This window comes from Monomorium pharaonis, chromosome 11 (assembly GCF_013373865.1).
Source record: "Monomorium pharaonis isolate MP-MQ-018 chromosome 11, ASM1337386v2, whole genome shotgun sequence".
Taxonomy (NCBI): domain Eukaryota; kingdom Metazoa; phylum Arthropoda; class Insecta; order Hymenoptera; family Formicidae; genus Monomorium; species Monomorium pharaonis.
Genome location: NC_050477.1, coordinates 11,436,771 through 11,453,245, shown reverse-complemented (window position 1 = coordinate 11,453,245; position 16,475 = coordinate 11,436,771). Strand labels below are relative to the sequence as shown.

The 16,475-nt window shown below is 31.6% G+C and overlaps 1 protein-coding gene across 3 annotated transcripts; it reads right to left on the bottom strand.

Moving 5' to 3' along the window:
- Positions 1-2,496: 2,496 nt before the first annotated feature.
- On the bottom strand, positions 2,497-16,398 carry LOC105835460 (nuclear RNA export factor 1). 3 transcript variants are annotated; one of them, XR_004964970.1, is made up of 12 exons: positions 16,023-16,398; positions 13,306-13,506; positions 10,128-10,468; positions 9,090-9,176; positions 8,419-8,662; positions 7,971-8,164; positions 7,772-7,884; positions 7,345-7,405; positions 7,040-7,269; positions 6,522-6,690; positions 4,609-6,442; positions 2,497-4,467 (listed from the first exon to the last, which is right to left on the bottom strand). XR_004964970.1 is itself a non-coding variant. In XM_036293496.1 (11 exons), the coding sequence occupies exons 2-11, from the start codon at positions 13,376-13,378 to the stop codon at positions 5,999-6,001; spliced, it is 1,956 nt and encodes a 651-aa protein (XP_036149389.1). In that variant the 5' UTR covers positions 13,379-13,506; positions 16,023-16,398; the 3' UTR covers positions 2,497-5,998. The 3 variants fall into 3 exon arrangements, 2 of the variants coding, with proteins under 2 accessions (XP_036149389.1, XP_036149391.1); XM_036293496.1 differs by having other exon boundaries at positions 2,497-6,442; XM_036293498.1 differs by having other exon boundaries at positions 2,497-6,442; positions 7,345-7,381; positions 16,023-16,397.
- Between the last annotated feature and the right edge of the window lie 77 nt (positions 16,399-16,475).

Sequence of the window (16,475 nt, the reverse complement as noted above, 5' to 3'; positions counted from 1 at the left end):
TTTACTCACCAATTGCTGTCGCTGCTCCTGCTGCTGATGCTGCTGCTGTTACTGCTACATTTCTTTTCCGGTTTTAGACGGATAATATATCACACACACGAGCAAAACGTAAACTGCGCGCGAGAATTTCACTTGGCGCGACCGTTACATTTGAAAAAAATGTACGTGAAAAGTACGGCACGTCAAGACACACTAAACAGAAGTAAATCAATTCGTTCCGAGAGTTTTGTATCTCTGTATGATTGCGCGACGACTAGTAAAGTTTCATTATTGGCACGATCGACATTCTACCGGATTGCGTACCCTCCTCGAGCGAATACGCGCACACAAAAACTTTGCTTGGAACGAAAATCAACATGGCACGAAAGTGGCGTGACGTCACGTAACTTCGTGGAAAACTGCAGACCGAGGAAAGCGGTGAGAAAACCGTTTGAATGAAAATTACGCGCCGAGATACACCGAACGGAGACAAGTTCGTTTCGAGAATTTTGTATTTCGTATTCTCGCACGACGACTAGTAGCACTTCACTTAATTGGCACTCGCGATATTCGAAGCAAACACTTTGCCCGAACGCGAACACCTTACTCGAAACCGAAGGCAAACGCACCGTGCCGCGCTTTACACATGAACACGAATCTGCTACGTACGATCTCACATGACTCGCGTATCGTTTACTAGCACGACGGCACTCTCAACACAACATCGTACCTGCGCACAATGAATTCTGAATGCGAGACACGCACGGAGTCGACAGAGCGTTCAACCGGCGCTGGAGTTGCGTACGTGACTGGAGCACGGAGCAACATGGCGGCAGCAGCGCGGCGTACGCAGGCGCGGCGAGTCAACAAGTCGGTCGCCTAGCAACGCCGAGTCTGCCTGCCAGCGGTCACGTACACCCCCGTACGCTGCTGCCGCCATGTTTCTTCGCGCTCCAGCGCCGGTCGGACCGTCGGACGCTTTGTCGACTCCGTGCGTCTCTCGCGTGTTCGGAATTCATTGTGCGCAGATACGGTGTTGTGTTGAAAGTGTCGTCGCGCTACAGACGACCCGCGAGCCATGTGAGATCGTATTCATTTGTAAAGCGCGGCATCGTACATCTGCCTTCGGTTTCAAGTGAAATGTTCGCGTGCGTGTTCGAGCAGTGTTTGCTCGAAGGGGATACGTTCGGTAAAATATCGCGAGTGCCAATTAATTAAGTGAAGTGCTGCTAGTCGTCGTGCGAGAATACGAAATACAAAATTCTCGAAACGAACTTGTCTCCGTTCGTTGTATCTCAGCGCGTAATTTTCATTCTATTCGCTCGAGGAGGATACGCAATCCGTTCGGTAGAATGTCGATCGTGCCAATAATGAAACTTTACTAGTCGTCGCGCAATCATACAGAGATACAAAACTCTAGGAGCGAATTGATTTACTTCTGTTCAGTGTGTCTCGACGTGCCGTACTTTTCACGTATTTTTCTAAATGTAACGGTCGCGCCAAGTGAAATTCTCGCGCGCGGTTTACGTTTTACTCGTGTGCGATATTATCCGTAATATCGGGAGTGCCGAATAAAAAGTATCGGGCGATCGTTATTAATGTGCGGTTCGAGAATAGCAGGATGATGTCAGCAGAAAGCAGCATCCATGGAGCGACTCGGTATTAAAATATATATATACTATTTTTTCAAGTGATACATTTCTTTACCTGCTTTTGTGTTTGAGTTTAGGAATAATATTTGTCTCATTTTCAGAATCAAAATCGGAAAAGGAATGTAGCAGTAGCAGCAGCAGCATCAGCAGCAGGAGCAGCGACAGTAATCGGTGAGTGAATTTTCATCAAATCAATTATTTGAATTTATATCATGTATATGTGGAACAAAGTGATATGTGATAAACGTGATGCGAGATAAAATATCTGTTCCATGCTATATCTGTACAATGTTGCACATTCATAGAACACGATTATGCACATTTGCATAAAACAGATTTAAAATATGAATACATATAATTGTAAAATTTACGGGTATAGCATGAAACAGAACCAATTATGTAAAATTTCGATAATCTGACCTCAAAATCGTGATCGGCGACATCAAAAACCCCTAGAAACACCAAAATTCAAATTAAAAAAATTTTCATACTGTTCCGGGCCAGGGTGGTTTATATATGAAACAGCAATAAACTTGGAAATTGTATGAAAGATGTTCGTTGTATATATGTGTAAATTTTACAAAAAAATTCAAAATTTCAAGTGAAAAATGTCGGTCCTCTAAAGGTTAACGTATCTTTTAATCAATGCTTCTATTATTACATTGCGATATTTAGATTTTACATTCCTGGAATCTTATTTTTACATTTAAAAGAAAATTAACGAGTGCTTCTTTGTCAAGTATACAATTTATATTTTTTCCTCAGACCAGAAAAAGTTTAAAATAATTTAACAAAGTTTTCTACTTCATATAATTAATAAACAATCGAGGAACAAAATATTAACATTAGAAGAATAGTAATGATATGAGTTACAAAATAATTTTTTTATTCATATTCATACATAGTCAAGTATTGCCAGTGCAAGCAATTCTTAATACATCACTGACACTTATTAATAAAAGTATTTACATTATGTATAACATATCATTTTATGTAAGACATATCATTCGTTAATTACATACATTAATACATTAATTTGATGATATTTAGTCTTCTTTATGAAAAAAAATTATAATGCTTACTTATGTAATATTGATATCAGATTCTTACACTTACATAATTGGGACAAGTTTTACAAATCGAAAGTATCTATTAATTAATAATTAATCTTTTTTCTTGCACATATTAACATAAAAAAGAACATTTTGCCTTCTGATCATATCGGTAATTTGTAAAATTTTGCTTATAGATGTATACAAGTTTTTTTGATATTTCGCACATGTTATACAGTCAAAGTACTACATGTTTTTTTTTTTAATTAAAACTATCGCGTACGAGTATGTGAGTATAAATTATTTCTTTCCGCTTCGTCTCATCATTTAGGCGTTTATTATATTTTTCCACACTACTACGCGAATTGTCATTGTGTGTGATATAGTTGAAGTCCATATGTCTATCTATATAACACATCCGCACATTAAGGATTATATCTGCTCCATAAACACATAGAAAGTCTCTTGATTCAAGAGAAAAATGCAGAACCACTGTCATTATTCCCACTGTGATGATATAAGCTGAGTGCATATATCGTGGAAAACAGGCCGTGCTTAAACAACTGTTGTATCTCATAGCAGACTTCTTCACCCCCACTAAGTTCTAGAAACCTTCAATGTCTTTCAAAAGAGCTACGCCGAGTGTACACCTTTCTGACCAGATAATATCTGGGATTCGGATTAGCGTTGCTCGTTTTCTGGCACATCGCCTGGCCCTTGAGTTAGGAATCCCAGTTAGGAATAGAATATACCAGGATATTGCTCTGGATCTAAAACTTTTTCAGAACATCATCCTAGTATACAATGCCTGTAGCAGCTCTTTACCTCTCTTTGGATGTGTGTATGTACGAGGTGCGGAAATCACATCCTTAAATAGTTTAAAATAAGAACTAAAGGTTGTGCGTTTCGCATATATGCGAACATAACGTATATCGTAAAATGTAAAAAAAAAATTAATCTTTGTCACGAAATATTTCTCGGACGAATAATTTACACTCACATAACGTAAGCGAGCGCTCCACTTCACCTAATATACCTAACAATTTACGGACGCGTAATTTATTATTCTATGACGCTATTTACAATTTATAAAAAGTGCTATTCAATTGCAATTATATCTATTAAATGACAATTTTGAGAAACTGATTGTACTTTCTACAAAATTGCACTGGCTTTTTCTTTAAAGAAATTGTTTGATATATATGTATGTGGTGGTGTGTGTGTGTGTGTGTGTGTGTGTGTGTGTGTGTGTGTGTGTGTGTGTGTGTGTGTGTGCGTGCGCGCGCTTTTTAATAACTAAAGTCTTATGTTCGAGACTTTTCTAAAATTGCAGATATAAATATAAAAATCTAAGTTCTATTTGCGCGTATTTTTGATCTATTAATTGGATAAAATTAAAACATTATATACTCAATAAAACCCAGTTAATAGAACAAAAATGTAATTCTACATTTTTAAAAATCGAATTTTATATATACAAAAAGAAATATATGTACTTTTACTTAATTTCTTAAGTTAACTATGCAATGATGTTAGAGAAATAATTATAAATATTGTATGCCTTTTACAGGTATAAACAGAGATCTTTTTCTATTTAGAGATAGGGATACTTTTTAATTTTTTAAATAAAATGTATGTATTATAAATAGAATTCATAATTTTCTTATATATTATATTCTATTTTTGAATAAAAAATATCGATATCTCTTTTAACTATTAGCAAATTCGGTCGCCTGTCTTAGTGTATGTACACTGAGTGCAGGCGACCAAATTCGCTATAAGGCCTGTGGCACACTTTTCGTAAGACGTAACAGTAAGGTTTTGACCAATCACATACTCGATTTAGCCACGGTTACAGTTGCAATCCAATGCGTCGAAACCTTACTGTTACGGAAAGCGTGTGCCACAGACCTAAGTCTTCTTACCTGTAAATTTAATTTAAAAAGTGACCATGTTCAAGTTGGATAGAGCCAACTGAATTGCTCGGCGAATAACTACTAGCTGCCTCATTCAGCTTGAACATGGCCAATTTAAACATTTTTGTTTCTGTATCTAACATCATTGTTGAATATACATGAACCATCGACAAATCCGATAATATTAAAGATACTAATGGAATACAGACTTATTTCTTTCATACTTTTTATGAATTAAAAAAGTTAATTTATACTTTAGAAAATATAATATATATACCGCAAGAACACTTATGTGTTTGTGTATGTGAGATGTATGTGAGAAATACATCTCATTTTTTATATCAAATGGTACGCAATTCTTTTACATACAAAAAAATGTTTCATCGTTAATACTGTCTATGCCAGAATTTGATTATGAATGCATGCTCGTGTCTTAATGCAAAATTAACAGTACTTTTTTCCTTTATATAGAAATAGTAAATCTTTTTTTCTTTTCAAATTTCTTTAAAATTGAAAAAAAGATATTTTTATATCATATATCAAAACCTGACCTGAAATTCGAGTTGTAATAAAATTATTACTATAATATTGTTTTCTGATGTTGGAAATCCGACTTGTCTTACAAATCAAATGCGTACATAATCTACATTTCAATTTAGATATTACATACTTATTAATATAACAGCATTAATAAAAAATGTACAAATAACTATATAAAAAATTGTTGAAAATATTTAGTTAGTTTCACTTGATTTTACACATTATATATATGCTCAAAAATTTATATTTTATTACAAAATTTTATTACAATTGTAATACATGTATTTATATTCTTAATTAAATAATCGTTTTAAGTTTATTGTAAGCATGAACACTTTTTTCAGGAAAAAAGCTTGTATGCAAACAATTTTTTTTAAATGTAGTTTAATTTTCATTAATGTTGTCAATTAATATATTACAGTAATCTTTTTTACATTAAGATTACAATGAAACTAGAATTGTGATTTTTAACAACTTTCATGGGGGGTATTGTGCAATTTTGTAAGCTTAAACAAGACGGATTACAGACATATCTTCTTAGAAATTCATTAGAAACCCTTTAGAAACTAGAAGAAATATTAATACATATTAATTCTTTTTCAGCATTTTCTTTTTTTTGTTGTAGAAATTAATATCTATCTGTCGTTGCTACAGATACAAAACTGACAAGTAAACAAATTTATGGATTTCTATTCAGGTTTTGATGTAAGATACAAATAAGGGTATACTCGCAAAAAAAATAAATATAAGAATATAAACAGAACAGAGAATGGAGTTTGATGTTTTATAAAAAATTTCGCTCTCAGACTTTCCTTACAAGTTATTATCACAGTGATGAATTTCTACTCACATTATGTATTTACTTCGTAAACGCTTCTGATGGTATCTGTCCACGCGCAAAAAATTCTTGAAAGGCAGAGAGGGCGTTTTCATAATTCCACTGCGTCTCTTGCAAGCACTTCAAACTCCATTCCAGATTCATATTTGTTTGCTGGCTCAATGTCATCGTCATCTGCTGTTTTATATCGTCGCTGAGCTCCGTTGCCATCGGTTTTACCTCTTCTATGGGTCTAAGCGCTGGTGTTGTTAGCTGAGTTTGCTGATTGCTTAGCTGACTCAATTGCTGGTGCAGTTGCTTCAATTGCGCCTCAGGCGGCTGACTGATATGTAACTGTTCATTTCGAATACAGTATCCTTCACCTTCCGGAACAATTATAAATGTCCGGTTAAAGTAGCGGATAGGCTCGCTTTTATTATCGAGTTCTTGGAAGTAGCCCGTTATCGTAATAAACATCATCGTTTGCTGTGAATAAATAAAACATTATATAAATTTTTTGTGTAGCAATCATTATGACAACTTGTAATAACAATTAGCTACTTACTGCAGCAAGAGAGATGTCCATTGTAAAGGTGTTCAATAAGTGCCTCGTTCGTGGTAATTCTGATACAAAAGAAACTACAGGTAATCTACCCTGTTTTAATAATTTCTGTCTTCTATTGTTGTCATTTATTCTGAATAGATTCCGATTCTCCAGGAGATACCCATTTAATCTATGACAAAAATAATTTTAGTTGTACTCAATAATACATAGAAAAAACATTTGCATCAATTTAAAACTAATATATTGTATTTAGAATTGGATAGTAACTAGTACTTTTTAACTAGTTAAAAAGTACTAAAGTGAACTTTATAACTATAATAATTTTTATTCAGTTAATGTCAAATAAATTAATTTTAATAAAAACTATTTTTTAAATAAACTTTAGATTAATTTTTTTCTAAGTTAAAAATTCATCTATGTAAAAGAAAATATGGATATGGATAAATATGAATATATTTCTATATAAAAAATTTTTTTTTGTTTTATATAAACTTAACGCACGTTAAACAATCACTTACTTGTTATTGTGAGAAGTGGTTATTGTCATGCTAAAGCATGCATGTTCGTCATACGCATCAAGTAAGGGTTGTCTATTTTCACTGTCAAATATAGTGAAATATTGCTGCAAAAATTGACTTGCAATGTCTTGTGCTTTTGCATCAGCGACAAACATTCTCTGCGACGGGGGAATCTTGGCAGCGTCGTCAACAACATCGAAGACAATCGGTCGTGGTAATTCGATGCCATCCTGTAGCAGCGTAACAAATTACATTTGTTACATAAAAAAATATAATTTTGAAAAATGTAACAATATAATACTAACCAGATGCAGCAGCTTAGGGAACCTTTTTCGGACGTCGCTATAATAGCAAAAGAAATATCCGCTTGATCGAATAACAAATAACAAAAACACAAGTTTTATTATTAAATAATACACATAAAACATGCAAACTGTCCATTTTAAATATTTTTAAACTAATCACGCAATAATATTCCATTTTTATTTTTAACTTTTGGATAAAAACTTATGATAACCTGACAAAAACTTGTAATTTAATGATATATAATGATGAAGGCTATTGATCTAATGAAAAATTATGTGCTTTTAAAAAATTTTCTATTTAGAAAGTTATCAAAATATAACGTAATTGCTGCCCGAGTCTCACCTCATGGATAAATTGGCAGATTATTCTTGAACAGTTTCCCTGTTTTTTAGTAAAAGAAAAGATTACGATAACTCAATACATTACCTAACATAGTCATTTTGTCGAGATTTATATTTATTACAGACAGGATTTCCAGTTAACTTCAATTCGACTAATTTTAAATCCTTAATGAAGTCTAGCTGATGAATGTCTCTAATCTAGAATACATAATTAGTTCAAATCGTTAAAACCAAACGGTAGGTTAATTATATATTTTTTTCTTATAACTTCTATTTACACTTACCTTATTATCGCTGATATAAAGAATCTTCAATTTCGAGAACTTTTTACTTAGTACACTAAGTCTCTCGATATTCTGCAACTTATTGCCCTCCAGGTTGAGAGCTTCTAAGTTTGGTATGTGTTCCCCCACAATATCCAACACAGTTATTAACATAATAGGGTGGAACAATGCACAAAAATAATCAGAATAAAGTTCTGTAAAACAAATATGTAAGTTAGAACTTCCAAATTTGCTTCTCATTCATTAGCATCTTATTAATATTATTAATAGAGTATTTGAAATTTTGAAAGAATTTTAAATATTTAGATTGAAGAGAGAATTCTCAGATTTTAAAGTTTATTCAAAATTCCAGATATAATTTGAGATTTTTTAAATGCAGGCTTAAAATAAATTGAAAAAAATTAGTTTATTTTTTTAATTTAAAAGACATTTAATTTTTATTTCTTACCAGGATCAAGGTGAAACTTGGACAAATCTAAAGCATTCGTCTCTTGTACATATCTCTTCACCATCGCTTGCTTCAATCGCTCTTTCAATTTATTATCAATTTCACAGACTGGAAATCCTGGTTTTGCCTTCACTTGTAACTTAAATCCATCACTCATCGTAATTTTACGATCGCAGTTTAGCAATGCATTTGCCGTCTTATAATCATCCACATAGAAACTAGCTTCATTTCCCATTAACTTGTACTGTAAATAATTTTGTTTTTACTTTAACCGCAAGGATTTATGATTTCAACCTAATTATTTATCGCATTATTTGTATGTATATATCTGTTCATACTATTTAAATTATATTTGTACTGATTAAATATATACAGAATATTTAGCAACAAGTAAAAGTCTAGATCATAAAATAAAACAAAAGTCAAGAAAAACTGTGATTAAGCTCATTTTTTAATTATAAATGTTTAAATATTAACGTACACTTTTTATAAATACTTAAACATTTATAATTCGAAAAAAGCTTTTTAATTGCTATTTCGTTATTCTTGATTTTCATTTCATCATCTATTATAAAATCTGCTTAAGATTCCATCAATCTATCGCAAATCATCTGTACATACATATAATGAATAAAAAATTTTTATTTTCTAAAAAAGAAAGTATCACTTACTGTTAAGGGAACAAATACTTCAGGCGCCATATAATTCAAAAGAGTATTTATTACATAATCCTTTTCATACTTATGACCATATGGTATCTACACAGAAAAAATATTGGTACCAAATTAAAAATTCTAGGTAAGAGTTCTTTTTTAAGTAGCTTTAAAATAAATTTATTATATAAGATTTTTGTTAATGTTCCTTAAAAATCCTAAAATGTTATTAAAATTTTTCTTACATTACATTAAATAAAAAGTAACCTACATATAAGAATATAAAGAATTTAAGAAATTATAGAACTTTATTTAATGTAAGTTGCTTAAACAATTGTGAAAGCTCATAGATTATTCTTACAGAAGTTTTACTGTTTTATGCTTGGACTGTATGTTTTATAACTCAAGAGAAAAATACGAAGAAAAAAAATACAACAGTTTTAGAGGAAATTAGAAACATTGTAAAATAATATTATTATTATTAATAAAATATTGTGTTTAAACTAACTTGTAAAAGGAAATCATGCAAATTTTATTTTCATTGTTGTAAAATTTGTTTTTACCAGATTTTATTATAAAATAATCATAACTTCATCAATTATAGATTTTTATTTTTTAAATTATCAAAGCAGATCACGGTTTTATTATATAGTATTAATATTATATTAATACAGTGCAACGATTAGTTTCTGAGAAATAAGAGAGTACTACAGGAGACCTATGCTAAAGGTTTATACCAGTATTGGCGACCTTTCTCTATTCTTTCAAAGAATATTGTAAAATTTTATTGATAAGTCAAAATACATAAAATCAAATCTTTTTTATTTTCATATTCTCTCTTAATTAAAGTTTTAAATTACTAAGCTACATGCTATCATTTAACATTTCAAAAAATAAAAATATTCTTGAGACAAGAACAAAAAATTCGTTTTTCTTCTACATAAAATATAAATAGGAATTTATTGTAATTTATAGAATTTAAGAATTTATCTTAATCTCTCTATATATATTCTATATAGATAATTGAGTGACATATAATTATAAAAATGCACTTACAATAATTCTATACCAACTTGATTCGCCAATGGGAAGAGGTCGCATTCTAGAACCTTGCTGGCCTCCCTTGAAATGTCTATTTGGCATGGGACTGTTTCTTCCACGAGACACAATTCGCCAAGCCCTGTCACCCCTTTCTCTATCTCTCTGGTTAATCACTACCTGCCTATTGTTGTTGGAACTTCCAGTCATTGGAATATCCTCATCCAAATTTACCAATGCTAAGTTGCGTGACATGTCCCTGTTGTTAGGCCGAAAAGTCTTGAAAGAAACCCGATGCTTTGTAGGGCCAATATGAATCCCATCTCTCCCTACATTTCTTCCTACACGATCGTCATGACCTAAAAACGAATAATCATGAAGCAGTAAAATTATACAAAATAATTATTTTAAAGATGTATTAAACACATACCAAAATAAATTAAAATTTAAAATTTACTATTTATATTTTAAACTAACTATATGCATAACATTTACATTATAAGAAAAACATTTTTATTTATAACATTTTGTAGAAAAATAAGTTATAATTAAACTGATATGTAGACCAAATAATACAAGAAATTAAAAAAAGAGCCATTTTTTGTTTCATGGATTTTGATGCACAATATTAAAAAAATTTTTTTTTAATACAATTTTCATTTCCATAAATTGCGTGAAATATGGCTGTCAAATTTATAACACAATCATAAACTGAATATAGATATAATATTGCAGATTATTTGGTCATCTTAATAATAGTGCTACAAGCGTCTTAAAAAAATTATAAAGAACTTTTATTCTTAATTTATTTTATTATGTAAAATTATTAAAAAACAAAACTTCTTTTAACAAAACACATTTTTGTGTGTGCACTTTAAGTATTTAAAATAATGTATGTAAAGTTCTATTGCAACACTAAACTTAGATATTCTGGAAGTAGAGACATAAGTTTATTTACAGGACAGTCTCTACAACAATCACAATAAAATTTTATTTAATTGTCTTAAATACTTAAAATACTTTCCATAAAAATTCAGATTTTGATCATTATTTCTTAATTACATTTCCATTAACACATTTCATGTCACATGCGATATATGCTGACATATTTACTTAAATACGTTCAAAATGTATGTTTTATGATAAGTTTAAGACTGAAAAAGATATTAGCACTAAAAAAAAAAAAAAAAAAAAAAAAAAAAAAAAACAATATAAAAATATGATCTATAAACTAATGACTTATCGATTAATAATATAATGAAATATTTCATTTATATCTTCATATTACATTTTTATATATTTAATATATCTTTAGTCCAAACATCAATTGCCTAAATAAAGTCAAGCAAAAATGGCTCAGCATAGAGTGTTAAAGTGTATTTCTACTTCTTATTAAAATAATTTTTGAAGTAATCTGGATAGAAAATTATATAAATTTTTTATAATACTGCCAAATGCAATGTAGAACAATATATTAATCTTTTCATTATTTTGAAAATATATGTAATACATCTTTAATCTTGAAACAATTATTTAAAATATAATCAATATCCTCCATGATTACTATTCCTAAACTTTGCACTGGAATCTGGGAAGTTCATAATAATCGTGCAGGTAACCCTACACAGCCATGGAATAATACAGTCATTAACCTTCTACAAAATACCTTGTAGTACAAATCCTGTTATATAATGAGCAATAACATTAAACAATTAGATACAACATATGATTATAATACAAAAAATCAGTTAGAACATTAAAGTGAATTCGAAGTTGTATAAATGCCATGCTATACACAAGAGTCTTTGTAATTATATGACAATCTTTTAATAGAAAATCCTTCTGTGCATACAGAAAAATTTTACTGCTACACTGAGAAAAAATTTGTTTATTTGATTAAGTTTCTTTGTTTTATGTATATGTAATGTATGATTAAGTTTAATACATGACAAATTTAATGTACAGTACATAAATTAAATTGAAAATAAATGTTTTCTCAGAATAAGAAAAGTAATCAATTTTCTTTTCTTTTTTTTAAATATCTCTTATTTAATGATTATTTTAATATATTATCTTGATAATAGTTTTCAAAAAATCATAAAAAATCATAAAAACTAATTATGTACTTAAAAAAAACTATTCTTTCAAAGATTATTTTGCATTTTGCCAAAGAAAAGTCAGAGTAAAAACCAAATCAAATTTTTGTTTCAACTTTTAAGCGTGGTCTACAATACATGGAGTAAATGAGTGGAGTGGAGTAAGAAGAGTAGGTTTAAGCAGGCATAAGATTCATTTCTGGCATAAGAGGCTAGCGTAACGGCATAGGTAAAATAAATTTATTTTATTTCCTACTCTTACTCTAAGTTTTACTTACTCTTATGCTGTTCAGAGCAGTTTATTTCCCATCCTCGACATTGTTAATTGATCGTATTTCTATGCTTATTTTACCGTTCTAGACAAGACTGTTGTGAGCATTTTATCACAAAGTCATCACTCCTACTCTTATGCCTTACTCCACTGCTTCATGTATTGTAGACCACGCTTAATACACACATATACACACACGCGCGCTCTCTCTCTCTCTCTCTCTCTCTCACTTTCTTGTCTAAAGTATTAAATTATTAAGTTCAGAATATATTTAGAATAAATTGGATGCTTATATTTGACGAACTTAGGATAGATTTTTAAATATACGTATTTATGAAACACTCTTTTTTTGTACAAATTGTTCAGTACAAATTTTTCTGTGCATAACAATATGTTACGTCGCGTACACGAAATGTACATATTTTCAATACAAGAACACATCTTTTTACTCGAGAGATTTGACCTATTCCTGAATTAATCGAACGTAATTTTTTCTCTCGAGCAATGTATTTTCTGCATATCTCTTCGCCAACCCTTCCATGTCGTGAAATAGGATGTACATATGTAAATCATGTACGTGTAAAAAAACTACGCAGCTTCGGATTTTGTGTTAACGGTGTCCATCTTGTTTTTTCTTTTCGCATGTGGAACTAATGGCTTCCACATGTAAAAAGAAATGGATGTAAACGCGCGAGCACGGGAGAAATTATCGGAATATCAAAGCGGTGTACCAAAAACGCAAGGCGCATATTGCGTGTCGCGAGAGCACGGCCGCGCGCCCGCGTCATCAATATAATAAGAAAATACGAAAGTGGAGGAAGGTACTCACCGAAGTAACCTTTGTCTTCATTTCCTCGGCCGTTTCCACGTCCTCCCCACGACTTGTTGGATTTCTTCGGCATTTTTCTTCAAGCTTATAGCAAGAATGTGTGATATTCCCAAATGCAGTCACCAGACAATCCAACGCAGTCTTACTCTTCACCCAAACTCGATTCAGCTAACGATGGCCAACGATCTACGACTCTCAATGCTGCTTAATGCAAATGAACACCGTCAGAATCAGAACACCCACGTCCAAGTTCCAACGCGCACCGCGCACGGCGCGACGGCGCACGCAGACTTTCCCCATAGACTTATTACCTCATAGACCAGACTGCGCCTCATATGCGTCTTAGGCTGCGTTCCGTTTCAACGCATGATGCGCATAATGCATTGTTCATCCTTGTTTAACGTTTGACAAACAACAAGGATGAACGATGCATCATGCGTATTATGCGTGAAACGGAACGCACCCTTGATATGTTACCCTTAGTCCTCAGTTCACTTATTTAGGGCCTAAACACAATGCCAGACAACAGGCAATAGAAATAGAAATAATGAAAGAGAGAAAGAGAAAAATGATCTTCTTCTCTCTTTTTCTCTTTCTTTATTTCCTGTTTCTATTGCCTGTTGCCTGGCATTGTGTTTAGGCCTTTAGCCTCACTGGAGATACAGCCATTGGCTGCATTCAAGGTCTCTGTAGATGAACGACGGGAGGGGAAGGAAGGTCATCGCATGAGCGCCATTTTGGAGTCATAAAGTGTATGTGTATAGTGTTTGTTGTACGAGAAGAGTGAGTGAGTAGTAGTAAGGGAAAGGTGGAATTGATACATCGTATTGGCCCCAGCCATTTTGGGGCCAAAAGACTAAATATGAGTGGGAACACCTTCCTTCCCCTCTCGTCGTTCATCAACAGACCTTGGCTGCATTCATGCAAGGTCTGCAATGTCAGCAGGAGTAATGGAGTAGGAGCAAGAAGTAAGAAATATGAATGAGATTTGCCCATTTCGTTTATTTAGTCCCGGTTTTTAATTGGTCAATTGTTACTCTTACTCCTTACTCCATTACTCCTGCTGCCATTGTAGTCCCCGCATAAGACAAATATATTTGTTCTCACTCTAACTTATTGCACCAGTGCAGCAGTGCAGCGAAAAAGAACAGGCCAATTGTCATTGTATAGCTTTTTTGTCATATATAATATATGCGCAACGACAATTACTGCGTTCGACAAAGCAAATCTGAGACGTCGAAGTGCTCTCTTACCTCACTCTATCTTGGTTCAATGCCAATAAATAACAAAGACAGAATGTGTCAACAGAGTCTCCAGACGCTTCAGATTTGCTTTGCCGAACGCACCCAATATAACGATATCGACATTGTCGTTAAAGAGTTATACACTGAGAGAAAAAAATACTAAATTCAAATAAATATTTCTTTGAATAGTGCTAATAACATATTTTATAGAAAATCAATAATATTTATTTAAAACAAGTAATAGTGTTCTATAATTTAGAAAATATTACTTGTTTGAAATAAATATTATTGATTTTCTATAAAATATTTATTTGAATCTAGCATTTTTTTTCTCAATGTAAAATAGACTTATTAGGCTCGTTTCTACCAACGTAGATTAACTTTAATCTCGATTTAACTCTGTCTATCTTTTTCTAATTTTTAGAACTAGAATAAAAGTAAGTTAAACCAAAATTAAAGTTAATCTATGTGCATTTCTAATTATTTAAAGGCATTAAATAATTTATTTATATTTCTATTTCCAATCAATATCAAATATAATTTTACTAATTGCGAGTGAACTTGTCTTGGGATTAACATATCAAGCATTAAATATCATTCATTTTTCATGAAGAATGTCTCACGTTTCATTAATAAAAGTTGAAATTTTCGTATTCTGGAGTTTTTTCTATGCCATTAGTTTCAATTGGGTCAACAAAGTTTGCAATTGTATGTTCATCTTTTGTTTGATCCATGCTCATATCTGTCAGGATATTAGGATCATCTCCTACATCTTGAAAAAATTTAAGAATTACTTTTGCAGTGTCGTGTGAAATATTTTTGTCAGCTATTAATGCGGCATATCGAATCTCCGCTAATTTTGTTCGTTCTTCAAATGGCAAAGGTGATTCTTCACTTTTCATCCATAATGTTGCTGTTGTAATGATTTCTTTATTATTATCTTTTTTTAAATTATCTGTATGGATTTTAGAAGTTGCATGACGAGAAATGTTTGATAATTTTGCACTAAAAATTTTTTTACAAATACAACAAAAAAAAGAGTTTTTATCATTTGGCACTTCGCGCAACCATATCTTAAATTCCTTTATTTCTAGCCACTGTTTTTTAAATATAGTTTTGTTTGATGTTGTTGAACTCACATTTTTATCATTAGAATTGTGCGATAATAAAGCATTCTTAATACTTAATTTATTTTTATGGAACACAGATTTCTCATGTCTGTAAACCTCTGATGAGCAAGAATAATTTTTATTACATATAATACAATGATAAAGACTATCATCGTTTGGCACTTTTTGTATCCAAGATTTTAATTGTTCATTACTAAGCCAGCTTTTTAAAAAAATTCGTTTTCGTTTCTTTTTCATTTTATCACATTTTTCCATATTTTAAATAAAATTAATAGAGTACGTAAAATACTACTAAATAAAAATTGGGTGTTATAAGAACATGATATAAAAATGCACTTCTTACCAAGTAGCCAAATTAGTCACAATGTAAAACGCCTCACAAATTACTACACAAATTATCACACGAATCACCACTTTAATAAATTTTTACAATATTACGATTCTTATATTTTACAAAAAAAACTTAGAATACTTGCAGTCAGTAGGATGTCAAAAGATACTTGTACTTAATGAAACTTAATTATTTGTTTGACTATGATAGTATTGTTTTTAGCACCAACAAACACGATCAACACTTTTTATGTTGATGAATACTTCGCGTCACCTAAATTTTTGCACGATTATGCAAGTGCATACGCAAAGAAAATATACTGAGCACGACACACGTGTGAACGACTGAACATTCCAGCAAAAGCAAATGGCGAGCGATATTGTGATGTTGAAGATTCACTCTAGCACATGCGCGGAACAGCGACGCCGTAAACGCGTAAACAGAACGACTTTTGATTGCCCCTGT

What these genes read in the sequence shown, in the direction of transcription:
- LOC105835460 (XM_036293496.1), bottom strand. Translation starts at nt 13,378, where the DNA reads ATGCCGAAGAAATCCAACAAGTCGTGGGGAGGACGTGGAAACGGCCGA. An exon ending in TGAAGACAAAGGTTACTTCG is followed by an intron (nt 10,469 to 13,305) that starts GTGAGTACCTTC and finishes ATTCGTTTTTAG; the next exon opens with GTCATGACGATCGTGTAGGA. An exon ending in ACCACTTCTCACAATAACAA is followed by an intron (nt 6,691 to 7,039) that starts GTAAGTGATTGT and finishes TTTTTGTCATAG; the next exon opens with ATTAAATGGGTATCTCCTGG.